This window comes from Oncorhynchus kisutch, linkage group LG27 (assembly GCF_002021735.2).
Source record: "Oncorhynchus kisutch isolate 150728-3 linkage group LG27, Okis_V2, whole genome shotgun sequence".
NCBI lineage: Eukaryota > Metazoa > Chordata > Actinopteri > Salmoniformes > Salmonidae > Oncorhynchus > Oncorhynchus kisutch.
Genome location: NC_034200.2, coordinates 28,717,071 through 28,743,651, shown reverse-complemented (window position 1 = coordinate 28,743,651; position 26,581 = coordinate 28,717,071). Strand labels below are relative to the sequence as shown.

The following is a 26,581-nucleotide window of genomic DNA, read 5'->3' as shown; positions in this document are numbered from 1 at the left end:
TTTCAGGTCTCTCCAGAGATGTTCGATCAGGTTCAAGTCCAGGCTCTTTTTAGCAAATGTATAAAAATTGCAAAACAGACCGTATTTACATAAGTATTCAGACCCTTTGCTATGGAACTTGAAATTGAGCTCAGGTGCATCTTGTTTCCAATGATCATCTTTGAAATGTTTCTATAACTTGATTGGAGTCCACCTGTGGTAACTTCAATTGATTGGACATGATTTGGAAAGGCACACACCTGTCTATATAAAAACCAAACAATAAGGTCGAAGGAATTGTCCGTAGAGCTCAGAGACAGGATTGTGTCGAGTCACAGATCTAGGGAAGGATACTAAAACATTTCTGTCCCCAAGAACACAGCCTCCATCATTCTTAAATGGAAGAAGTTTGGAACCAAGACTCTTCCTAGAGCTGGGCGCTCCGTCAAACTGAGCAATCAGTGGAGAAGGGCCTTGGTCAGGGAGGTGACCAAGAACCCGATAGTCACTCTGACAGAGTTCCTCTGTGGAGATGGTTGTCCTTCTGGAAAGTTTTCCCATCTCTGCAGCACTCCACCAATCAGGCCTTTATGGTAGAGTGGCCAGACGGAAGCCATTCCCCAGTAAAAGGCACATGACCAGCCCGCTTGGAGTTTGCCAAAGGACACCTAAAGGACTCTGACCATGAGAAACAAGATTCTCTGGTCTGATGAAACCAAGATTGAACTCTTTGGTCTAAATGCCAAGCGTCACATCTGGAAGAAACCTGGCACGGTGGTGGCAACATCATGCTGTGGAGATGTTTTTTAATGGCAGGGACTGGGAGATTAGTCAGGATCAAGGCAAAGATGAACGGAGCAAAGTACAAAGATATCCTTGATGAAAACTTGCTACAGAGCTCTCAGTACCTCAGATTGGGGCAAAGGTTCACCTTCCAACATGACAATGACCCTAAGCACACAGCCAAGACAACGCAGGAGTGGCTTCTGTACTATTCTCTGAATGTCCTTGAGTGGCCCAGCCAGAGCCTGGACTTGAACCCGATCGAACATCTCTGGAGAGATCTGAAAATAGCTGTGCAGCGACACTCCCCATCCAACCTGACAGAGCTTGAAAGGATCTGCAGAGAAGAATGGGAGAAACTCCCCAAATACAGGTGTGGCAAGCTTGTAGTGTCATACCCAAGAAGACTCGAGGCTGTAATCACTGGCAAAGGTGTATACTTATGTAAATGTCATATTTCAACAACAAAATTTTTTTTTATACATTGGCAAATTGTCTAAAAGTCGTTTTTTACTTTGTCATTGTGGGGTATTGTGTGTAGATTGATTAGGTAAAACAAACTATTTTATCAATTTTAGAATAAAGCTGTAACGTAACAAAATGTGGAAAAAGTCAAGGGGTCTGAATACTTTCCGAATGCACCATACATGGGTCAGCATTCTCCACAACTCCAGTCCTTTTGTTTTATCCTTACTCAAATGCTCCAGATAAAACATGAGCTTGTAAGGGGTAATGAAAGTGACTCCTTGAATTATCCCAGACACCCACCCAGTTTTTTTTCCTGACTACAGAGTCTGGCTGTTCTGACTCACGGATAGTCGTCAGACACTGAGTCAGAGGTGCCTGTCTGGACTACCCATAGCCCTACAGTAAGTTAACCTACTTCTGTTACATTGGGAATTACCGGGAACCAACCTGCGGGCTCCTGCCCTCTGCCGTGGCTCCTTCTGGTGGCCCTTTGGGGTATTACAGGAGTGAGGTAGCAGTGTATCAAGGCACATAATGCACTTTCTCAATTATTTTAGGCGTTCCTAGAGAACTGCAATGTGTGCAGGGTTTGGTCTCATGCGTCACTCTTTTTAAACACCCAATTCAACTAATCCACAAGACTGATTAGGTGAATCCAGTGTTTTGGTGCTGGGCTGGACACATTATTCATTATAGATTTTCTTCACAATGTTGTGCCACCTGAATGTGCTGAATAAGTAATAACTGTGTCATGTATGTACAGAAGCCTTGCTCAAAGCTGAGTCTCCAAAATAACTAACCACTTCTTTTAAGACGGCCTCTCTCAACACAGTCTTAGGGATCCAGTCGTTTTAAACATGTTTGATGGATTCCCACTAAACAAGGGCTTGCTGATTTAGTTGACTAGATGGTAGAACCAGGGGTGCTTGTGTTGAAATACATCAAATGTGAAATGAATGGGATATCACAAGTGGCAAAAATAGCAAGCTCTCAAAGACATTTGCAAACCCCTTGAAAATTCGTCAGCTTTTCTGTAAGAGATAAGATGAATAACACCTCGTTCTTTCCAGTCACAGATGAGGACACAGTCAAGAGATACTATGCCAAGTTTGAGGAGAAGTTCTTTCAGGCGTGCGAGAAGGAGCTGGCCAAAATCAACACATTCTACTCAGGTAACTGTACAATTGTGTACAACAATGTGTTGTCATTTATGTTGTTCATTTATGTCATCCTGCACCTCATATAACCAAACCTCTGTGTGCCTCTCTAGTTAGCTAGCCGTTTCTATGATTGTACAAAAAAACTACAGCACATTCACATTGCGTGATTAGCAAAAAGTTACACGCTCCTCCACTGTCCACTACTGGCCTAGGCCACTAAAGGCCCATCTGTTCAGAAGACAAACATTTAAACCCTTAGGGAGTGAATCTCCCTGCCAGAAAACAACAGTTAGGCAACAGAGACCGAATCAGACTGCCTCTCTCTTACTCAATCTCCATCTCTCTCTTTCCCATGACCCTTCCTCCTCTCTCTGGCTCTTCTCTCCCCCTATTTTCTCCCCCTCTCCAGAAAAGCTAGCCGAGGCCCAGCGTCGTTTCGCCACTCTCCAAAATGAGCTGCAGTCGTCGCTGGACGCCCAGAGGGAAAGCAGCATGCAAGGCCTCCGTCGCCGCCGCAAGGCCGTGTTCCACCTGTCCCAGCAGGAGCGCTGCAAACACCGCAACATCAAGGACCTGCAGCTGGCCTTCTCCGAGTTCTACCTCAGCCTCATCCTGCTGCAGAACTACCAGGTTAGTACCCTAAACCCTACACACTACCCCTAGACCACAGGAGGCTGCTGAGGGGAGGAAGGCTCATTAATAGTGACTGGAATGAAGTGACTGGAAGGGTATCAAATGAGGAGTTCGATTCCATTTATTCCATTCCAGCCTTTACTATGAGCCTGTCCTCCCCAAATAAGGTGCCACCAACCTCCTGTGCCCTAGACACTATCACTAGATACTACCTCAGCCTCATCCTGCTGCAGAATTACCAAGTTATTAGACACTACCAGGGTGGGAAATGAACTTTTTGGTGGCAGGTAGATTTTTTACCAGGCAATTGTTTTTTTCTTGTTGTTCCTTCCTAATGTTTCTAAACTATTACTAGTAAGAAGTAATGGGGTATATTGCTTCATTTCATTTTTGTGAAATGCATCTTTTTACCAATTATGTTTAAAATAAATATTTTTAAATCCAATATTAAAAACAGATAAACCGTTCTACAACTGAACATCTACAACAATTCTAGTGGCATATTTTGGTTAAACTATCCCCAATTCAATGGAATTGCAACCCTCAATGCACAGCGCATTCTACCATCACCTGTGCAGTGCACTCTTCTATGGCATGTACAGCTGATTCTCAAGATCTTGCACACTAATGAGATGCTATTGAGCCCACACTACTACACTGTCTGAGCCAAGGACTATATGCTTTCTGGTAAGTTTTTGATTACAGTACTGGGTGGGGTGGATATTTTATATGACATACATTATTTTTTGTTAACTAGTAAATAGTAGCCTACAGCAAGGTGTTTCAAAATAATTTCTGCTAGTTAGTTTTTGCTACCGTGTGGGTTTTAGCTTGCTTGAACCTGCTAACTGAAGAGTGTTCATTCACCTGTTTCAATACATGTTTCATTTTAAAACATGTATCTTACAAAAGAGTTGTTTGATCTAAGTGCTTAACTATTTATTTGTACATGGAATTGTATTTGGGGGTTTTTCCCCCCCAAAATGTTCCTAGTCTTCACAGGAAAATGCCATGGGCACTGTCTGGTGTGTGGAGACATTTCACTGCAGCTAATGAAAAGGAAAAGCTGTGTACATTTGATAATACTCTGCCAAATCATATGTGAAGAATGCAACAATGATGCAGAATCATCTGGCTAAGTGCATCAAGTTCCCTCAGCGCTCACAACAAGCAACCTCTGACAAAGGTCCCTCTACTTGTATTCGAGGTGAAAATGATGAATCATACATCTTATCGATAGCAACAGCTCATGGTCCTCCTGGAATCAGAAGTTTTTTTGACTCAATGGAGGAACGTAGTCAGATAAATGCTGATGAATGTCTTGCTTGAGCTGTGTATGCAGCTGGTTCACCTCTGGTGCTCACAGGCAATGTGTATTGGAAGAGATTTCTGAATGTTCTTTGACCAGCATACTCACCTTCAAGTGAAGGTCAAGCATATCATAGAGAAAGCAGACTGTATTGCAATCATCTCTGATGAGTGGTCGAATGTTCCTGGGAATAATTAACTACATCTCAACCAGTATTCTACAAGAGCACAGACACAAGGGACAACAGACACACCGGTCTCTACATTGCAGATGAGCTGAAGGCAGTCATCAATGACCTTGGACCACAGAAGGGATTTGCACTGGTGACAGACCATGCTGTGAACATGAAGGCTGCTTGGTCTAAAGTGGAGGAGTCCTACCCTCACATCCCACCCATTGGCTGTGCTGCTCATGCATTGAATCTGCTCCTCAAGGACATCATGGCACTGAAAACAATGGTTACACTCGACAAGAAAGCCAAGGAAATGGTTAGGTATGTGAAGGGTCATCAAGTTATAGCAGCAATCTACCTCACCAAGCAAAGTGAGAAGAATAAGAGCACCACATTGAAGCTGCCCAGCAACACCCGTTGGGGTGGTGTTATTATCATGTTTGACAGTCTCCTGGAGGGGAAGGATCTCTCCAAGAAATGGCCATATCACAGTCTGCCGATATGGACAACAGCCCCATCAAGAGGATCCTCCTGGATGATGTATTTTGGGAAAGAGTGGCAGCCTGAAACTCCTGAAACCTGTAGCAGTAGCCATTGCACGGATTGAGGGAGACAATGCCATCCTGTCTGATGTTCAGACTCTGTTTGCAGATATAAGAGAAGAAATCCATACTACCCTGCCCACTTCACTGTTGCTCCAAGCAGAGGAAACTGCAGTTCTGAAATACATCAAAAAGCATGAAGACTTCTGCCTGAAGCCCATACACACCGCAGCGTACGAGTTGGACCCCAAGTATGCTGGCAAGAGCATCCTGTCTGGTGCAGAGATCAACAAGGTCTATGGTGTCATCATTACCGTGTCTCGCCACCTTGGCCTGGATGAGGGCAAGGTTCTTGACAGTCTGGCGAAATACACTTCCAAGCAAGGACTTTGGGATGGAGATGCAATATGGCCGTCGTGCCAACATATCTCATCAGCCACCTGGTGGAATGGACTTTGTGGATTTGAGACTCTTTCCCCTGTTGCCTTCATTATCCTCCAGATCCCACCATCATCAGCCGTCTCAGAGCAAAACTGGAACTTGTTTGGGAACACACACACGAAAGCACGCAACAGGTTGACCAATACAAGGGTTCAAAAATTTGTGGCCATCCGGGCAAATTTGAGGCTTTTTGAGCCTGACAACGAGCCATTCTCAACAAGGTTGGAAAGTGAGAGTGAAGATGAGGCTTCAGAGTCTGATGTTCAAGACACCATTCTGTATACATCTGGCCCCTCTTTGGACACTGTGTTAACAAACCTCCAAATGAGCATCAACGCCATACAACACTCCTTCCGTGGCCTCCAACTGCTCTTAAATGCTAGTAAATCGAAATGCATGCTCTTCAACTGATCGCTGCCCGCACCCGCCCGCCCGACTAGCATCACTACTATGGACGGTGCTGACTTAGAATATGTGGGCAACTAAAAATACCTAGGTGTCTGGTAAACTCTCCTTCCAGACTCAAATTAAGCATCTCCAATCCAAAGTTAAATCTAGAATCTGCTTCCTATTTCGCAACAAAGCCTCCTTCACTCATGTTGCCAAACATACCCTCGTAAAACTGACTGTCCTACCGATCCTTGACTTCGGCGATGTCATTTACAAAATAGCCTCCAACCCTCTACTCAGCAAATTGGATGCAGTCTATCACAGTGCCATCCGTTTTGTCACAAAGTCCCATATACTACGCACCACTGCGACCTGTATGCTCTCGTTGGCTGGTCCTCGCTACATATTCGTCGCCAAACCCACTGGCTCCAGGTCATCTGTAAGTCTTTGCTAGGTAAAGCCCCGCCTTATCTCAGCTCACTGGTCACCATAGCCACACCCGTAGCACGTGCTCCAGCAGGTATATTTCACTGTTCATCCCCAAAGTCAACACTTCTTTGGTCACCTTTCCTTCCAGTTCTCTGCTGCCAATGACTGTAATGAAATGCAAAAATCGCTGAAGTTGGAGACTTGTACCTCCCTCAATAACTTTAAGCGTCAGCTGTCGGAGCAGCTTACCGATTGCTGCAGCTGTACACAGCCCATCTGTAAATAGCCCATCCAACCAACTACCTACCTCATCCCCATATTTGTTTTTGTTTTTCTGCTCTTTTGCACACCAGTATTTCTACTTGCACATCCTCATCTGCACATCGATCACTCTAGTGTAAATTGCTAAATTGTAATTACTTCGCCACTATTGGCCTATTTATTGCCTTACCTCCTTACTTCATTTGCACATACTGTATACAGATTTTTTTCTATTGTATTATTGACTGTTCGTTTGTTTATTCCATGTGTAATTCTGTGTTTGTGGCGCACTGCTTAGCTTTATCTTGGCCAGGTTGCAGTTGTAAATGAGAACTTGTTTTCAACTGGCCTACCTGGTTAAATAAAGGTGAAAAATAAATAAATGAAAGGTGGACATTGAGGAGGTCCAGGGAGAAGACATGGAAGCCTGAGAGGAAAACAGTCTAGAAACTAAAGCTTAGGATATCATTTTACAGATGTATGTTGAAAACATTTTTGGGAGATGCGATGGATCATTGGGGATCATTCAATATTCCCTTTCTTTTGTTGTTCAGTGAAATCATCCCATGTGAAGAGTCAACTCCTTCAATTCGTAACTAAATTGTTTTTAAAATTTCTATTGGAAGGATTTCATTATTTGCAAATATGTCTACTTATGATAAAGGTATGTATGTTTGTCTCCATATGATATGGTAAATATATCCAATGCAAAAACCATCTACATTTAAATGGTGTTCATATTAATTAGCATATTTCCATTAATTCCCTTATATTCCCGTTATTTCCCATATTCCCGTTAATTCCCACGGAAAGTTTCCACCTCTGAATATTCCCCAAAATGTGCAACCCTAGTAATGATCGTGCTGTTTAACCAGCTTCTTGATGTGCCACACTTGTCAGGTCGATAGATTATCTTGGCAAAGGATAAATGCTCACCAACAGGGATGTAAACTAATTTGTGCACAAAATTTGAGAGAAATCTGCTTTTTTTGCTTATGAAACATATCTGGGATTTTTTATTTCAGCTCATGAAACATGGGACCAACACTTTACATGTTGAGTTTATATTTTTGTTCAGTGTAGAAGCACACAAGTAAATCTACGAGATTAATGACAAAAGTTAATGGATAAACGTTTTTTGGGAGTGATTCATTATTAATCGAGCACAATCATTAGGTGAGACAAATGTTCAGCTGCCTCCTTTAAGGGCCGTAACCATGGTAACTTTCACACTTGCTTATCTGTGATGAAAAAAATATCAGACTGTGATTTCTTCCTAGCAGCAGAAAGTTGCAGCAAACTCTAACGTTGAAAAACAACCTAGCATGTGAACAAAACAATGTAACTTGCCAAAGAAAAAGTCACGACAAAGTCACGTTTTAGTAGCCTGCCTTGTCAATTTGGCCAACTTCCACATATGGGCTTCGGATCAAAAAATTATAATCCTAAATGTTGTGACCACCTTCCAATTTGGCTGGTGAAATAGACATTCTTACCCGCCAATGACGATCTACCTGCATTTGGCTGGTGTTAATTTCCAACCCTGGATACTACCCTTAGATATTACCCCCTATACACTGTTCCTGGTTACTACCTCATCCTGCTGCAGAACTACCAGCATTAGTTACCAGCTCCTAAACACCAACCCTAGACACCCTACCGCTAAGCCTAACCTTGTTGTTTTGTGTCACCTGATCAATTGCAACAGTTTTTGTCATATCTGTACGAGCAACAAATATATCTGAGGGATCCGAAAAAATAATCTGAGAGACTCCTACTTATAACCATTCAACTGTTTCTCCTCTCGTCTCCCCAGAATCTGAACTTCACAGGTTTCCGTAAAATCCTGAAGAAGCATGATAAGATCCTGGAGACATCGCGGGGGGCCGACTGGCGCGTGGCCCATGTGGAGGTTGCCCCCTTCTACACCTGCAAGAAGATCACCCAGCTCATCTCTGAGACTGAGGTACTGGACAGCCATTTTGTTTTCCCCTCTTATCAATGAGAAGTATTAGCTCGTAGCAATGTACTATAATCATTTCAGTTTTTGTCTTTTAGCTGTGACACAATCTCTCTCCTCGCAGGCCCTGGTAACACAAGAGTTGGAGGGAGGAGACAGACAGCGAGCCATGAAGAGGCTACGAGTGCCACCACTGGGTGCTGCACAGCCTGCTCCGGCGTGGACCACCTTTAGGGTTGGGTTGTACTGTGGAGTCTTTCTAGTCCTCATGGTCACCGTCATCATCACAGGTATACCTGTCTTCCCTGCCTTTCCCCTATTCTCCTCCTACCCTCTGTCTTACTGAAGCTCTAACACAGGTTTTAAACCATGGTGGTGTGAAGCGCTTTACAATGTGAAAAGATTGGCTTGATACTGAGATTTTCTATGTCGATTATTCTCATTATTTCATACAGGCCCTAGTCCTCTAGTTCAGGGTTTGATAGCTCAGTTATCGACAATGTTACCATTATTGTGTTATTAATGTTATGAATGTGTTATTAACCGTCCTGCCCGCTAGCTGCGGTTGTGATAGAGAATGCCAACGTGTGGCCACTGGTGAGGATCTACCGCGGCGGCTTCCTGCTGATCGAGTTCCTCTTCCTGTTGGGCATCAACACGTACGGCTGGCGCCAGGCAGGGGTTAACCACGTGCTTATCTTCGAGCTCAACCCACGCAACAACCTCTCCCACCAGCACCTCTTTGAGGTAGGAGTTTGGGGCTCTACACAGTGGTTGGATACTGAATGTGTTTTAATCATACAGCTCTGGATATTAGTTGTACCTATGTGGTTGTTTGTGTTCACATTTACTGTCATGTTACTGAATCTATCTTTTCACGTTAGTATCAAGTAATTTGCTTGAATTATCTTTCTCTCTCCCCTTATCTCTCACTCTCTCTCCCGCATCTCTCTACCCCTATCTCTCTCTCTTTCTTTGTCTCAAATTTGAACTAGCTTTATTGATGTGAAATTAGCCATCAATTGTTGCCAAAGCAAGAAGCAGTAGAATGGAATGACACAGTAATAGATTGAAAATGCAATCAAATTCCAACACCAGCTAACCTCTCTTCTCTCCTCCACATAGATTGCTGGTTTCCTGGGGGTGCTGTGGTGTGTGAGCATCCTTTCCTGTCTGTTCTCCAAATCCATCCTGGTGCCCATGCAGGCCAACCCGCTGGTCCTCTACGGCTTCTTCTTACTCTTCCTCATCAACCCCTTCAAGACCCTCTACTACAAGTCACGCTTCTGGCTCCTCAAACTGCTGGTGAGACGCTCAGAAAGCTGCTGAACATGTCTCAATGTGCTTGGCATCATGATGGGGGAAAAATATTGACATTTGATGTTGACAAGTGGTGTGTCCTGAACAGTAATATATAGTTATCTCTTTTCCCCTGTCTTTCTCTCTACCTCTCTCTCTCTCTACCTCTCTCTCTCTCTCTCGGTTTCTCTCTCTCTCTCTCGGTTTCTCTCTCGGTTTCTCTCTCTCTCGGTTTCCCTCTCTCTCTGTTTCTCTCTCTCTCTCTCTCTCTCTGTTTCCTTCTTCTCTCTCTCTCTGCCCCCCCTCCCTCCCTCTCCTCCAGTTCCGTGTGGTGACAGCCCCGTTCCACAGGGTAGAGTTTGCAGACTTCTGGCTGGCTGACCAGCTCAACTCTCTAGGGGTGGTTCTGATGGACCTGGAGTACCTCATCTGTTTCTACAGCTTCGAGCTCGACTGGAAGCAACAGGACGGGCTACTGCAGGACAGTAAGCAATGGATATACGAGTACACATGGATACACACACATACACATGCCAACATACAAGCACTGAGACACAAATACACACTCCAAGCTCCATTGAAAATAAGCTTGTTAGTTTCAGACCTTCAATTTGGACTTTTCTTATTTCTGATGGTTACTTTTATTTTTCTTTCCTCTCCTTTGTCCCTCTCTCCTCTCTCTGTCTGTATATATCTCTTTCTCACACACAACTAAACACAACACAACCCAACACAGCCTTATCCAAACACACAAAGCTCAGCCAAAACAAGCCTACAGCCTGATCTAGCCCACACTAAACATACCCTCAAGACGTTCGTCCAAACAAACATAGCCTAGTCCACACACACCATGCAAACACAACAAACATTATCCAGTCCAAACAAACATACACACCACCACCTAACCCTGTACCAACACATGTTTTATCACCTTTATGTTATTGATTGCAGGTGAGAAGTGTTGGAGTCAACTCCATTTTAAACTCAAGTCATTTGTGTATATTGAATTGCATTCCTATAAAGAAAATGTCTAATCCATCCAACAGAGGGGAATTTCAATGGAACATATTTGGGTTTTATTGGTTGATTGATAATCATTCTGATAGGTGGAGGCATGTGTCACTCCTACTCATATAACGTGCTCATGATTTGATTTGTTAATTTCTAATCCATGTGTATTCTGATAGGTGGAGGCGTGTGTCACTCCTACTCGTACGGTGTGCGGGCCGTGATCCAGTGTCTACCGGCGTGGTTCCGCTTCGTGCAGTGCCTGCGCCGTTACCGTGACTCCAAACGGGCTTTCCCTCACCTGGTCAACGCTGGGAAATACTCTACCACTTTCTTCGTGGTCACCTTCGCTGCCCTGTACAGCACTCACAAAGAGAATTGTGAGTGTTGTGATACTGTATTGTACTAGTGTACTCCTCAGACATTAATACAGTTACAAAGGGAGGGTATATTACTGGAAACTTTAGAAGTTTACCAGTAAAGTACCAGAATGTTGGTTTCTTTCAAGGATTTGATATAACCTAGCACAATATATTTAGTGGCTCTTTTGGGTACCTCAGATTATCACTGGTGTATTTAATCATCTTTGGCCCTCTGTGTGACCTTATCACATGTCAAATATATCAAATAATTGAATAAGATTATAAACTTTTGAGAAAAATTGTAATGACAAAGCTGAAAAACATTATCCTAAATATAAGCCATCAACTTAGTGAATACCATTGGTGTTTTAATGAGGATGAAACTATGTTTACACACTTATTCATTTGACCTTGTCAATTAGTTTGTGTTTTCAATATTTTGGTGTCAAACTGGTATTCCTCTCTCCTAGCTGCGAGTCACAACGAAGCTAAGATCTTCTTCTACCTGCTGATTGGCTGTTCCATAGTCAGTTCCTGTTACACCCTGGTGTGGGACCTGAAGATGGACTGGGGCCTGTTTGACCGAAACGCAGGCGATAACACCTTACTCAGAGAGGAGATCGTTTACCCCCAGAAAGTTAGTGTGCACCTTTGGGGAAAAAAGCTATACCAACCAAAATGTTGAATATTGATTTAATCATCTATGAACAAAAATATAAATGCAACAATTTCAAATATTTTACTGGGTTACAGTTCATATACATACATATATTCATATACATATATAAATAATGGAATTGGGCCCTAATCTATGGATGTCACATGACTGGGAATACAGATATACATCTGTTGGTCACAGATACAGACAAAAACAAAGTAGGGGTGTGGATCAGAAAACTAGTCAGTATCTGGTTTGACCACCATTTGCCTCATACAGCGTGACACATGTCCTTCCCTACAGTTGATCAGGCTGTTGATTGTGGTCTGGGGAATATTGTCCCACCCCTCTTCAATGGCTGTGCCAAGTTGCTGGATATGGTCGTGAACTGGAACACGCTGTCGCACACGTCAATCCAGAGCATCCCAAACATGCTCAATGGGTGACATGTGGTGAGTATGCAGGTCATGGAAGAACTGGAAAATTTTCAGCTTCCAGGAAATGTGTACAGATCCGTGGGACATGGGGCCGTGCGTTATCATGCTGAAATGTGATGGCAGCAGATGAATGGCACGACAATGGGCCTCAGGATCTCGTCACAATATCTCTGCATTCAAATTGCCACCAATAAAATGCAATTGTGTTCGTTGTCCGTAGCTTTTTCCTGCCCATATCATAACCCCACCGCACCATGGGCTATGCTGTTCACAATGTTGACATCAGCACACCCTTGTACACGTGGTCTGTGGTTGTGAGGCCGGTTGGACTTTATGCCCCCAAAAATTTCAAATAAATTGATAGAAATATGTTTTTTGTGCGAATGGAAAATGTCTGGGATCTTTTGTTTCAGCTCATGAAACACTTTACATGTTGCCTTTATATTTTTGTTCAATATATATACACTACCGTTCAAAAGTTTGGGGTCACTTAGAAATGTCCTTGTTTTTGAAAGAAAAGCTATTTTTTCCCCAATTTAATAACATCAAATTGATCAGAAATACAGTGTAGACATTGTTAATGTTGTAAATGACTTGTAGCTGGAAACGGCAGATTTTTATTTTAATGGAATATCTACGTAGGCATACAGAGGCCCATTATCAGCAACCATCACTCCTGTGTTCCAATGGCACGTTGTGTTTGCTAATCCAAGTTCATCATTTTGAAAGCCTAATTGATCATTAGAAAACCCTTTTGCAATTATGTTAGCACAGCTGAAAAATGTTGTTCTGATTAAGGAAGCAATAAAACGATCCTTCTTTAGGCTAGTTGAGTATCTGGAGCATCAGCACATGTGGGTTCGATTACAGCCTCAAAATGGCCAGAAACAAAGAACTTTCTTCTGAAACTTGTCAGTCTATTCTTGTTCTGAGAAATGAAGACTATTCCATGCAATAAATTGCCAAGAAACTGAAGATCTCGTACAATGCTGTGTACTACTCTCTTCACAGAACAGCGCAAAATGGCTCTAACCAGAAATAAAAACAGGAGTGGGAGGCCCCGGTGCACAACTGAGCAAGAGGACAAGTAGATTAGAGTGTCTAGTGTGAGGCGTCTGGTTCTCAAAAGTCCTCAACTGGCAGCTTCATCAAATAGTACCCACAAAACACCAGTCTCAATGTCAACAGCGAAGAGGCAACTCCGGGATGCTGGCCTTCTAGGCAGAGTTCGTCTGTCCTGTGTCTGTGTTATTTTGCCCAGCTTAATCATTTATTTTTATTGACCAGTCTGAGATATGGCTTTTTCTTTGCAACTCTGCCTAGTAGGTCAGCATCCCAGAGTCGCCTCTTCACTGTTGACGTTGAGACTGGTGTTTTGCGGGTACTATTTGATGAAGCTGATCAATTAGCATTTTAAAACGATAAACTTGGATTAGCTAACGCGACGTGTCATTGGCACACAGGAGTGATGTTTGCCAATAATCGCCTCTGTAGATACAGTATTCCCTAAAAAGTCAACCATTTCCAGCTACAATAGTAATTTACAACATTAACAATGTCTACACTATTTCTGATAAATTTTATGTTATTTTCATGTCTTTGTGTGGTATTGTTTATTCTGTTTCATGTTATGTGCACGTTAGTCTGTTGCGCTGGGTTATGTTAATCCAAATTGTTATTTTGTGTTTATTTTTGCCATGTGCTTTTGGTTTGCCAAAATAAAAGGCTCCGTTGGCTACCCAATATCTGCTCACCTGCACCTGACTCCCTTACAGCCAATTACGCATACCTGACAGGATTACATCAATTGAAAATGAAAAATGTATCGTATACCATGAAAGTATCCAAAAGGGCCACTAGATAGATATAACTTGTGATAAATTACATAAAATACTTGAAAGTTACAAAAATTCTGGCAGTTTGCTGGGAAACTTAGAAAGTTTCAAGTAATATACCCTCCCTTTGCAACCCTAATTAGGACTAAAGGATAACCCCCGACATCCGTGTTATGGAGTGGTAAATCGGTGGTGGATGAGGGTTGCCAGTGAGATCAGCTGTTCCAGTGATTTTAACGCGTATTGATGGTTTAATGAGAGCTCAGTTGGCGATACACTAGCGGCCATCAGTGGTTGCCATTGGCTCAATATACTTTAGGGAGGGCCAGATGAAATCTACAGGGTTATTAATGTAAATCACCATAAAAACATTTTCAGGCCTATTATTTCAGAAGGTTTGTATATGATTATTTGATGTGTGTGTGTGTGTGTGTGTGTGTGTTCAGGCCTACTACTACTGTGCCATACTGGAGGATGTGTTGCTACGTTTTGCCTGGACGATACCCCTCTTCCTGAGCACAGTCAGTGGGATACCCTCTGCTGCAGACATCCTGGCCACCATCCTAGCCCCTCTGGAGGTCTTCAGGTGAGAACAGACTACATCTCTCTACCTCGCTCTATATCTCTCTACCTCGCTCTATATCTCTCTATATATCTCTCTATATCTCTCTATATATCTCTCTACCTCGCTCTACATCTCTCTATATATCTCTCTATATATCTCTCTATATATCTCTCTACCTCGCTCTACATCTCTCTACCTCGCTCTACATCGCTCTACATCGCTCTACCTCCCTCTACCTCGCTCCACCTCGCTCTACCTCGCTCTACATCTCTCTACCTCGCTCTACCTCGCTCTACATCTCTCTACCTCGCTCTACATCTCTCTACCTCGCTCTACATCTCTCTACCTCGCTCTACCTCCCCCTCCCCCACTCAATTAAATTCAAAGGGCTTTATTGGCATGGGAAATATATGTTTACATTGCCAAAGCAAGAGCCATAATGACATTTTAAAATGTCTGTTTATTTCAATGTACAGTGTTATAATGATGTGCAAATAGTTAAAGTAAAAAGGGAAAGTAAATAAACATAAATATGGGTTGTATTTACAATGACGTTTGTTCTTCACTCGGTGCCCTTTTCGTGTGGTATTTCACCCAATAGAAATGGGAGTTGATCAAAATTGGATTTGTTTTGGAATTCTTTGCGGGTCTGTGTAATCTGAGGGAAATATGTCTCTAATATGGTCAAACATTTGGTTAGGAAGTGCATCTGTTTCCACCTTATTTTGTGGGCAGTGTGCACATAGCCTGTCTTCTCTTGAGCGCCAGGTCTGCCTATGGTGGCCTCTCAATAGCAAGGCTATGCTCACTGAGTCTGTACATTGTCAAAGCTTTCCTTAATCTTGGGTCAGTCACAGTGGTCAGCTGTTCTGCTACTGTGTACTCTCTGTTTAGGGCCAAATACCATTCCTCTCTCTGTCTCTTGTGTTCTATATTTTCTTTGCATTCTCTCTTCCTTTCACTTTATTTTTCCCTACCCGCTGTCTCTCAAACACCCTTTTTCTATGCCAATATCTTATTTCTTGTAAATGGACATTTCAGGGCTGACTACTATTGTGTTGACCTCTAGGTAGAGCTCTTTCCTGAAGATTTTAAAAGACAAACTTTTAGCCACTAAATACCTCAAGGACATTTCATACATAATTCTCTCTTCCCATACGAACATTGAAACACCTCAACAATATTTCACTTGCTATTCTCTTCCTCTCCCTCTCCACTGCAGGCGTTTTGTCTGGAACTTCTTCCGTCTGGAGAACGAGCACCTGAATAACTGTGGCGAGTTCCGAGCCGTGAGGGACATCTCAGTGGCTCCACTGAACGCTGACGACCAGACGCTGCTGGAGCAGATGATGGACCAGGAGGACGGAGTCCGGAACCGCCTGGGCAAGAAGAACTGGAAACGCTCCTACAGCATGTCTCTGAGACGGCCTCGCCTTGCTTCCCAGTACGGTTATAGAAGAGCTACACACACACACATTGGCATGCATACACACCCACACAAAGCTACAGCATGTCCCTAAGACGGCCTCGCCTTGCTTCCCAGTACGGTAATAACGTACACACCTTATATAAAACGTATGGCTGTGTTGCCCTCCACTAAACTTTCTCTCTCTCCCTCTCAGGACCAAGACCCGAGACACCAAAGTTCTCATCGAGGACACTGACGAGGACACCTGACATCAGGCCAGACCCATTGCATCCATAGCATGGGTTCAGAACCTCTTTAAAGGACCACGCCCCTCCTAGGGGCACGCCCCCTGACCCCCTTCCTCCCCCATCAATCAGTCGATCGATCGTTTGATTGACCTGCCCCCTCGTCAGCTTCTCCAATCAGTCCATCACAGAGCTGCCTATCTGCACCTTACATGTATTGACATAAATACACACACACACAGAGAGAGAGAGAGGGAGTACAAAGACATGAATATAGGAGTAGGTAGAGGAACAAAATATTACACACCTTGGAACAGCTACTTTTAAGAAACTTTCTTTTTGTTACATTCATGGACCATTTAGGACTGAGTTGACGTCACCCGTTATTTTTCAGATTCATGGGAATGAGACGAAACAACAAGACTGTACATGTTGATGTAGATATCAGGAAGAACAAACGGGTGGACTAACTTTTGATTTCAAGATGGCTAATCAGAAATGATCGAATATAAAAAAAGACTGAGAGCGTTGGACTCTGAACAGTGATTGCAGAGGAGTGTCTGACCAGTCTGGTTCTTTGACTTCCTCATTCCATGTTTTGATGAACATGATGATGATGATGAAGATGACTATATTAATGTGGCTGTTCTTTCCATGTGCTATAAGTTCTTCCACGAATACCTTGGTTCTTATTTTATTTTGTTGAATGTACATTTAATTGTTATTTATGCGAGGGGAGAGATGCCTAAAATATTTTGGGAGTGAATTATTTTAAATTAAAAACAAAATGGGTGTTTCTGATTTGAAATGGCTTCTAAAGTCTCTGCCTGACGTTGCCCATAAGAACTGTTCCAGGACCTGTTGGGGATTGGGATTCATTCTAATGGTTAAGTGGGTCGGCCTGAATATAAGTCTGATCAGAGACCAATGTTTTTTGGGCATCTCATCCTATAAAAGGACTTTGTATGTTCAAAAACCCTCAGGAGGCTCCGATGTAGACAATTCTCTCAAAACAAGCCACCCCCTTCCCTGTCTTCAGAACCTTCCAATCTGGGTTAACTATAACATTGTGTTTACTTTCATGCCAAATCTAGTCTTTTGTCTTTTTAGATACCAGTGTGAGCTAATGCAATCTCTCAGTAAGCTGTGTGAGAATGGCAGGATTTTCTACTATCGTTATATCGCTTGCTCTTCTCAGAGCTGGCCAAATATCTGCAACATTCCATTGAGAGCTGGACTGTGCTTCCACGGCACAACTCCTCCGTAAGTCACATAGCACAGCAGATATAAATAGAATCTATAGAAGATATTTCACTATTAACAGCCCTCACTTTTCTTGGTCATGTGACTTGAGTTGTCAGGTCACATGGTCAGGAGAAAATCAGAGCCCTACTCACTTTTTAATATATACCTTCTGTTCTAGACATCTGAGTTCTATCTGCGTTACTTCGCAGCCCCCCCCCCCCCCCCCCCCCCCCATACAGCATAACGCAGATCTCTGTTGTCAACTTCAGTTTAGCCATCTTTATTGGCCCTGTGTTGTTCCCGGTCCGGTCCATTCCATTAGATCTCAGGGCAGCACACCCAAATGCCAGTTAGGAGTCCGATGTCGCATGTGTCTGGGGGTGTGCAGGTATTGGCCTCTTCACCAACCAATCATCTCCATTGTGATTCATCCATCCTGTTCATTCTGATGTCCACTTCCTGGGTGTGTATTGCGTCTTTTTTATTTTTTACTAGATAACTGAAATGAATATTTTCAGTTGAATTAAATTATAAAACATCATTATATTCCTCTGTAGTAGAAATCTAAGTAATTCCATCCATTCAATAGTTTTTATTCGTTCCTAGCTTGAACACTTCTCACTTTGGGTCATTTGTTGAATGTATCATTCTGTTAATAATTCCAGCCAACAAACACGATGTGTGTGCGTTCTCACATTTAGTCCCGAAGAGAAGTGTCTGTGTTGACTCACCTAAGGAGTCTTTAATATTAGAATGCATTCAATGCATATTCTCAGTTCTAATGAAGGCAAAAGCTTTAAATGTTCTACTCTTACTGAGTAAACACAATTTCCTAGAATTCCTGCCTCTCCCAAAAGCCACCTGAGGGTTTTAACCCCCATTGTGTGCCCTGGTAGATTTACTAACTCTGTAAAGATATAAGCAATCATTTAGGGCAGAATCCTAACTTGATATGCCCGGATAACTCGTCTCCCATTGACATTAATGCACAATATTCAAAGGTTTGAGTTAACCCAGGTGTATCTCAGGTTAGGATTTGGCCCATACTTCTTGAAGTTCAAGCTGCATTTGTAGTGTAGAGGTCAACCACAATAGTGATTGTGGAAAGCCTGATGAAGCTTAAATGTCTGGGGAAACTTAAATAATGTGATGAAGAAGATAACCACATAAAGACAACACGGTGTTCTATTTGTGGCTCCATCCGAAATGACATCCTATTCTCAATATAGGGCACTTATTTTTAACTTAGGGTACAATATAGGCAATAGGGTGCCATTTCAGATATGTCCCTGTGATGCTTGAGCTTTCTTGTCGACCATGTCATGACCAGCTCAAAGGGAGCCGACTTTGGAGGCTCTTAGACTTGAATGGAGCTGGTTAGCAATAACAGCCATGCATTATCCCTGTAATAAGTCATAAGTATAAAGTGATGTTTGCAGCAGAGGGAGGAGGGACCCCAGTGCCTCAGGGCAAACTGTTGGTTTTCATTGGGCCTCAGTGTGTTGTAGATCAAATAGTTCCTATTTAACTAGAGTCACCTCATCTGAATGATTTGCCAGAAATGCACTTTAGCTGCTAAAAAGAACCATAGTAGACACAGAATAAACAGAAACGCAGAAGCTGGGGCCCAATGACAACTAGTAACAATTCAACACCCTGTGCACCTTGGGTCCCCCCGCCCCTTGAAAAGATTGTGATGGTCACCTGTTGTTACTTTTTCAAATATTGTGGTCTCTACCTGGCTGGAGACTGTACCACCTAGGTCAACCAATTAACCTAGTGGGGAAATAGAGAATATCTCTATATTTTTGTTACATTCCTAAAGTAACATCTCACCCTTGAGAGAGTGAGCTGGAGGGCCCACACACACACATACAAAGCCTTGTAAATATTAATGCACACTCTCGCTGAAGTGCTTACACACACCCTACTTACAATTATACCCTGTACACACACTCAAACACCTTGCTTGGAGTATGTTCCAGCTATGAATGCTAAGGGTGGAGTTGCACTGGACCTGTCTCCCTATAGCTTCTCATTGGATCACTGAGCTGTCACTCAAATAGATCCTCCTATGGAAGAAGAGTGGAACCTACTGTACCAAAAGCCTGGACCAAAACAAAGCTCTTTAGAAAGTTACCGTGTTTCCCTTCTGCTTAGAACTCTATAAAGACGGAAAAAACCCAAGTGAAGGAAGGGCCCTGTATGAACTATATGAAACGGACTGTTGCCCATGTCCAATATGTCCCGCTAGCGTTGTTTTTATGTTCCAGTTTTTTAATATGCTCGCCCTATGTACTGTCATCATACCCTGGTCACTGTAACTACTACCTTTAGAGTACTCCTCATGCATTTGGCATTCTCTGCTAACTGAGGTGCCTGGATTGACTCCCTGTCCCTGTTACATGGTTTTTGAGTTTAAAAAAAAGTCTAAACATTTCTGTACTTGTAGCTGTTTATTTCCATCCTTCTGTACCCATTTATTTCCACTTTATCAATTTTCTTCCACTATTTCTTTGTCCTGCGGGTGGCGCTGTTTTATGACCTTTAGAGGGCATTCTATTCCATAATGTTTGAATGTGGCTGGCCTAATGGTGAGAACATTTTGCTATATATTTTGGTTTCTTTTGCATAGGGAGGTGTCAAAGAAATGTATTCGTGTAGCTTACTCAAAGTAATAGACAACGTTTCTTGCCCATGCTTGGCAGGCTGAAACCTTTTTAATAGGTGTAAGAGAAATTCGATGAAATATTGTAATATTTGAATACTGTTCACCAGGTTTAGGCAAGGGCAAGCCACATTTGATTTGGCACCAAAAAATATGCCCAAGCCTAGACGTCCGCTATCAAATGTGGTCAATACGACACCGCCCTTTCGTGGAAGAAGGTTGAAACACTTTATAACAATGGATACACTTAGTCTAGAAAAAAATACATTTTACAGCCCGTTTGTAACGTTACAATCTATTCCTGATCCTTCTTCACTGGAAGTATTTCATTCCGTTTAGGGAGTGATGCATGCGGTCTAAGGCACTGCATCTCAGTGCTTGAGGCGTCACTACTGATACCCAGGTTCGATTCCAGGCTGTATCACAACCGGCCGTGATTGGGAGTCCCATAGTGCGGCGCACAATTTGCCCAGTTTCGTCCGGGTTTGGCCGTAAATGTAAATAATTTGTTCTTAGTAACTGACTTGCCTAGTTAAATAAAATGTATGACCAAATAGACAACACTAGCCTGCCTTATTTGAGTGTTTGAATTGTAGCATAATGGAAAATGCATTTAGTCTAATAGCTCAAACATTGCTCAAGTCGCTGGACTAGTTTTTCCACTGTCTTGCTCTACTGCCACGTATCATGGCAGTGGACTTTAGGTCGACAAGTACTTGAAAACACAGTTTTACCCCTGACCAGTAAAAGGCTGTACAGCCTTGATTTCGTCGCATAAAGTATTTGCCTTGTTGTACAGAGGTGAGTAAGTGAGCCGCGTGCGCGTTGACGAGCGAGACTATTTCAGTAGCCTATTCTGATTGCGCCGAAGGAAGTTTCTTCATTCTCCGTTGTGTAAATAGAGTAACTTACTTTTATATGTGATGGGCGTGAAATGTGATACAGTACCGACATGAAGTCCGGAGAGGAGACGGATTACGAGGGAGACCTAAATAGTTTGCCCGAAGACTCCAACTTTGTCCAACCTTATTTATTAGAACTGAGACAGAGGGCACAGAAAGACATCATCGACCCGCAGCAAAGCTTGAATTGGTCAGACAGTTTTCTAATAAAGTTTCTGCGAGCGAGAGACTTTAATGTTGAGCTGTCACTGAAGGTTGGTATCTCGGTGGGTTAAAGGTATTGAGAAATTGAAACTGTTTAGGCTATGCCGCATGTTGCCCAGCTAGCACATTGGTTCCTTCGAAGTTGTGGGAACGTACGTTTTTGGTATCCCATTGGTCAGAACACTTACGAAGCCGTAACTGTTTTGACCGGTAAAACTGAAAACGTTTGAAATGTTCTGAGAACAGAAGTAAAAATTTCACCTGTTTATAGTATTTTTTTTAAATTGCAGGGAGGTTCTGAGAATGTTTTACTATGGTTCCCTGAACATTTTCCTAGGTTTTATGAACTTTCTGAGAATGGAAATTATAGGTTATTTGAAGATGATTAACGTTCTGATAACCTTTTCAATAACTCAATAAAACTGATAGCCTAGTTGAACTATTTTGAACTCCAAGCACAGTTGGGACACATGGAAATTAATTCCCAATGAATTAATCATGTAACCATTTTTTTTTTTTGTGGCATGTGTGTTTAAAAAACATTACTTTAAATGACTTTAAATAGAACCATGATAGTCTGTAGGAATTGTTAAGCTGAAGTACTGAAATTCTCAAAGAAGAATGTTGTTTCTTAATGTTCTCAGAAAACAATTTGAGAATTACTTTAAATAAAACCATGAGGTAGAAACCTGGAGGAAACATGCTGAAGTACTGAAATTCCCACCTAAGAAACATAGTTCTCAGAACGTTATGTGCGAGCTGCACCATTTCCAGAAAATTGTGGGAAGGTTGTATGCAAAATAACCATAAGACTAAGCTCAAAGAAACATGGTTCTCGGAACGTTTATGTGCTAGCTGGGTTTCGATGCCTATCGCACTTGTTTAGAACTTGGACTCAAAGACTGTTTGTCACTGAAAGAAAGTTGGGTCCATGCCAACTGGACTAACGGGGAAAATAAACTATTTGGGCTACAGGTTGTCGCTATGTGAGGAAGTTTTAAACGACCAGATTGCATCACATGCATGGATAATGTCAAAAACCATGTCAAAAAAGACATTTTGCTTTGCAATAGTTGGACGTTTTGGACCTCTCCAACTAAACATTCACTGTAGGATAGGCAATGCAGGCATAGGAGTGTGAATTATATTGTATCATTCATGGTTTAAACACTTGTACGTTCATGTTTGTATGTGTCTTAACTGCATTCAACAAAATGTGTGGCATAGTTCATGTCTGTAGCCCTGTATCCTGTTCATAGCCTACAAATGTCAGTCAGTGCACCTAGGTTTGGAAAACATTTACCAGCTTGGCGCTTAACAGTGTTCACACAGCCTGCCAGGATTTGACAGGATGACAGCTGGCTGTGGGTCCTCTGTCGCAATCCCCAAAATATGTATTTTCTTTCTCTTTCTATCTATAGCTACTCTTTAATTACCAGCGTTGGAGGAGAGAGTGCCCAGAGATCAGTGCCAACCTGCAGCCATCCTCTGTCCTGGGACTCCTCCAGAATAACTACCATGGAGTGCTGAGGGACCGGGACCTCAGTGGCAGCAGAGTGCTCATCTATAGGATCGGTTAGTTCTCACCTCTTATGGTCTCATAGGGTGTGGTCTGGGTGTCAGGCAAGGCAAGCGGTACCACTGCATAAAACCACCTAAAATGTGCTTTGAACATGTAAGGAGATGGAATACTCTTCAATATAGGTTACTCTATAGTAGGGATATTGAACTCTTAACATACGAGGTCTGGAGCACTGCTGGTTTTCTGTTCTACCTGATAATGAATTGTACCCACCTGGTGTCCCAGGTCTAAATCAGTCCCTGATTAGAGGGGAATCACCCACCTGATGTCCCAGGTCTAAATCAGTCTCTGATTAGAGGGGAATCACTCACCTGGTGTCCCAGTTCTAAATCAGTCCCTGATTAGAGGGGAATACATTTTTTTAAAGCAGTGAAACTGGCTTCGAGGTCAAGGTTTGAATTTGAGGGCCTATCTTTAGGGTGTCATTTGAGATGTGTTGGCTTTTCTCCTCAGGCCAGTGGAACCCCAAAGACTTCACAGTGTACGAGGTGTTCCGTGTCAGTCTGATCACATCTGAGCTGATCGTCCAGGAGACGGAGACTCAGAGGAATGGACTAAAAGCCATTTTTGACATGCAGGGATGGTGCTTCGCTCACGCCCTCCAGATCAACCCCTCCCTGGCCAAAAGGATCTCCTCTGTGCTCACGGTAGGTTATCTGTTGAACTGGGTCATGTTCATTAGGACACTCATTATCAACTACTGTTTTAATGGGCCCGTCTGCTGGTTTGAGAAATAATCTTTGTATGATATGTGTTAGAATAACATGATCAGTAATTGTAAAGGTCTATGGATACGGTTAGTTCTGGATCCAGAGTTGCCGAAATCTCATATGTTACTCTTACAGAATATACTGTAATATGATATGAATATGAATATGATGTAGATGCACAAAGCAAACAACAGTAATTAGTCAATATCCGCAACAACTAAGAGCGTTGTAGTGTGAGGCTGAACTTCTCCTCTGTTGTAATGGGAAGCACACCCGTGCACATGCACAGATACTTTGTGTGACTGTGTGAGAGCAAAGTGTTGCACCCCGCTCATTTCAATATCTGCGGTGCTGCTCGTTGCAACATCATCTAGCTGAGTCTAGCTTTAAGCCTCTATTTAAATGTGATCCCCTCAGGACTCGTTCCCTCTGAAGGTGCGAGGAATCCATCTGATCAACGAGCCCATATTCTTCAGACCCGTCTTCGCCATGCTCCGCCCATTTCTGCCCGATAAGATCAAACAGCGGGTCAGTCGCCATGCTTCATCATTCACCTTCTTGCACCGACTCTTGTTTTCACCTGGATACATCTCTTTCATACATTTAACGGGAGTGATGGAGATGATGTTAGCGACTTTCGATGTTGTTTAGAGCAGGTTCTTATAACCCATGATGATGTCTCTGATGATAGTGACAACAATGTTGATCATGACGGCAGTGATACTAATTCATGTCAATGCCCTCCTGTCTTACTCCTAGATCCACATGCATGGCAGCACCTTCAAAGAGACTCTGAGGGATTTTTTCTCCGAAGACATCCTCCCCCAGGAGTACGGGGGCAGCGGCCCCTCCATGGAAGAGGTGTGTCAGGAGTGGACCTCCCACATCCTGCAGTCTGAGGAACTCCTCACCCAGCTTTCCATCTACCCTGCAGGAGATGAGGTCACCTCTGACCCAGAACCTGATAGCCAGTCTGCCTACAGCTCCTGACTCCCCATAGACTACACATCCCAGAGTGCATCTCACTGACCAACCACACAACTCGTAGCATCCTTCTGAAGTCCAATTCCAATTTCTTATTCCTTCCTTCACCTTCTTTTTTAAGGGAAGTCCAATCGATATGGTTGGGGTACAAAACTTGAGCTCTCGGTATAAGATTGTCTGCTAGTTTTGAGTTTATATGAGCATCCTGTTTATTTATTTAAAGTTTTTATCAGTAGTCAATGAAAAGATAGGATGATGACGAGGGATGCTCGGTAGGAGCTAGTGCTCAAAATAGTATCATAACACATTGTGTTTCAGTAATAACACATTGGAATTGGGCCTAGACTACTTTTCTCCATCTCATCTGTTTTATGGGTTTTGCAAACATTCATATTATTGGGACGGCAGGTAGCCTAGCGGGTGGGAGCGTTGGGCCAGTAACCGAAAGTTTGCTAGATCGAATCCCAGAGCTGACAAGGTAAAACATTTCATTCTGCCCCTGAGCAAGGCAGTTAACACACTGTTCCCCGGGTGCAAAAGTGTTGATTAAGGCAGCCCTCCGAGGCTCTCTGATTCAGAGGGGTTGGGTTAAATGCAGAAGACACATTTCAGTTGAATGCGTTCAGTTGTAAGACTGACTATAGGTATCTCCATTTACTCAACCAACTGCTTCCATAATGTGTTAAAACAAAAGACAAGGTTAAATACATATTTTAGCTATTTGTACAGTTCTGTGAATGTCCACTGTAGTAGTGAAGTGTATTTTTATACAATGATTGGTGTTTTAATTAATTACAAAGATTAAGTGCTTAGTTCTTTACTCAAATCAGTGTAAGCTGAGCCAGCCTGTTCTTGGAAAGATCCGTTAACCCAGATTGATAATACAAGATAGCAAAAATCCCTGAATATCCTTTGCCCAGTCTGTAGTAGCAAACTCAGAGGAAATTGATTCAGTTCTTTGCTTTTTTGTCTTTTTCTCACAGACGATTATGAAAGAAATGTGTCCTCAGAAATGTTCACATTGTAGCAAAATTGGAGAGATTAAAAAACTTTTTTTTTTTTAAAGAAAGACAATGTTTTCAACATCTCTCTCACTCAGATGAGAGAAGTGCTATATAAGTCTCTGTTTATTATTACAGAAGCTCTAGTCCAGTGAAGGCTGCTGAGGGGAGGATGGCGCATGGTGGCTGGAATGGAGTCAATGGAATGGTACCAAACGCGTGGTTTGCATGTGGTTGATACCATTCCATTGACTCCATTCCAGCCATTGTTATGAGCTGCCCTCCCTTCAGCAGCATCCACTGCTCTAGTCCATTCCCTGTCTTTATGTGAAACAGTCCAAAAGTCTAAATGCCGTCCAGAGGGGCAGTGTGTTGAGCTTAGTTAGGTTCTCTCACAACATTGTGTTGAGCCTGGCTGGGATCTTTCTCAGTCTACTGTGTTGAGTTTGGCTGGGCTCTCTCCCCTCCTGACCTCAGGCCCTCAGTAAACTCAGTAAACAAGCCCTCTGTCCATGTATGAGGAGATTTCATCACATTTGGATGGCTTCATTTAATCATGTTCAGTTATGCTTTATTTGTGTCCATTTGTGTGGAGTTTAGGAGCAAGACGAGCAAAATGATTTTTGATGAAGTGCCTCTGTGTTTCTCTATTGATATTCTACTTGAGGCTTGTTGGAACACATTGCTTGCTACATCTTTATGACCAATCTCATTGCATTGAGGAAATGTGAACATACCAGTAATTTAAAATAACTTTTGTAAGCTTTGCGTCATACAGTGGTTCCTGATAGACCGTCATCTTGCTTCCTCATGGCAAAGGTTACTTTTCCTACTATTATTAGCTATTGGAATAGTACTGTAATTAAACAACTTGCACTATTGAAAGTTTATTAAACCGCTATAGAAGGTGAATATTTTATTAAAATATCAAATTAATATTA

General features: G+C 42.6%; 2 protein-coding genes across 3 annotated transcripts in view; both read left to right on the top strand.

Moving 5' to 3' along the window:
- LOC109872138 (xenotropic and polytropic retrovirus receptor 1 homolog) overlaps nucleotides 1-20,030 on the top strand; it is a 41,146-nt gene extending 21,116 nt beyond the window's left edge. The window contains exons 3-14 of the mRNA XM_020463252.2: nucleotides 2,301-2,402; nucleotides 2,800-3,020; nucleotides 8,384-8,533; nucleotides 8,652-8,817; nucleotides 9,087-9,274; nucleotides 9,653-9,832; nucleotides 10,149-10,311; nucleotides 11,014-11,214; nucleotides 11,667-11,833; nucleotides 14,573-14,712; nucleotides 15,914-16,135; nucleotides 16,314-20,030. Of these exons, the coding sequence (XP_020318841.1) occupies nucleotides 2,301-2,402; nucleotides 2,800-3,020; nucleotides 8,384-8,533; nucleotides 8,652-8,817; nucleotides 9,087-9,274; nucleotides 9,653-9,832; nucleotides 10,149-10,311; nucleotides 11,014-11,214; nucleotides 11,667-11,833; nucleotides 14,573-14,712; nucleotides 15,914-16,135; nucleotides 16,314-16,368 (1,955 nt within the window). The 3' untranslated portion in view covers nucleotides 16,369-20,030. The remainder of the gene's footprint in view (nucleotides 1-2,300; nucleotides 2,403-2,799; nucleotides 3,021-8,383; nucleotides 8,534-8,651; nucleotides 8,818-9,086; nucleotides 9,275-9,652; nucleotides 9,833-10,148; nucleotides 10,312-11,013; nucleotides 11,215-11,666; nucleotides 11,834-14,572; nucleotides 14,713-15,913; nucleotides 16,136-16,313) is intronic.
- Nucleotides 20,031-21,034: 1,004 nt separating this feature from the next.
- LOC109871979 (alpha-tocopherol transfer protein-like) lies at nucleotides 21,035-26,581 on the top strand. Of its 2 annotated transcripts, none has more exons than XM_020463034.2 (5): nucleotides 21,035-21,413; nucleotides 22,785-22,938; nucleotides 23,399-23,592; nucleotides 24,073-24,183; nucleotides 24,415-26,581. In XM_020463034.2, exons 1-5 carry the CDS (start codon nucleotides 21,210-21,212, stop codon nucleotides 24,643-24,645), a joined length of 894 nt encoding a protein of 297 aa, XP_020318623.1. In that variant the 5' UTR covers nucleotides 21,035-21,209; the 3' UTR covers nucleotides 24,646-26,581. The 2 variants fall into 2 exon arrangements, with proteins under 2 accessions (XP_020318623.1, XP_020318622.1); XM_020463033.2 differs by having other exon boundaries at nucleotides 21,065-21,425.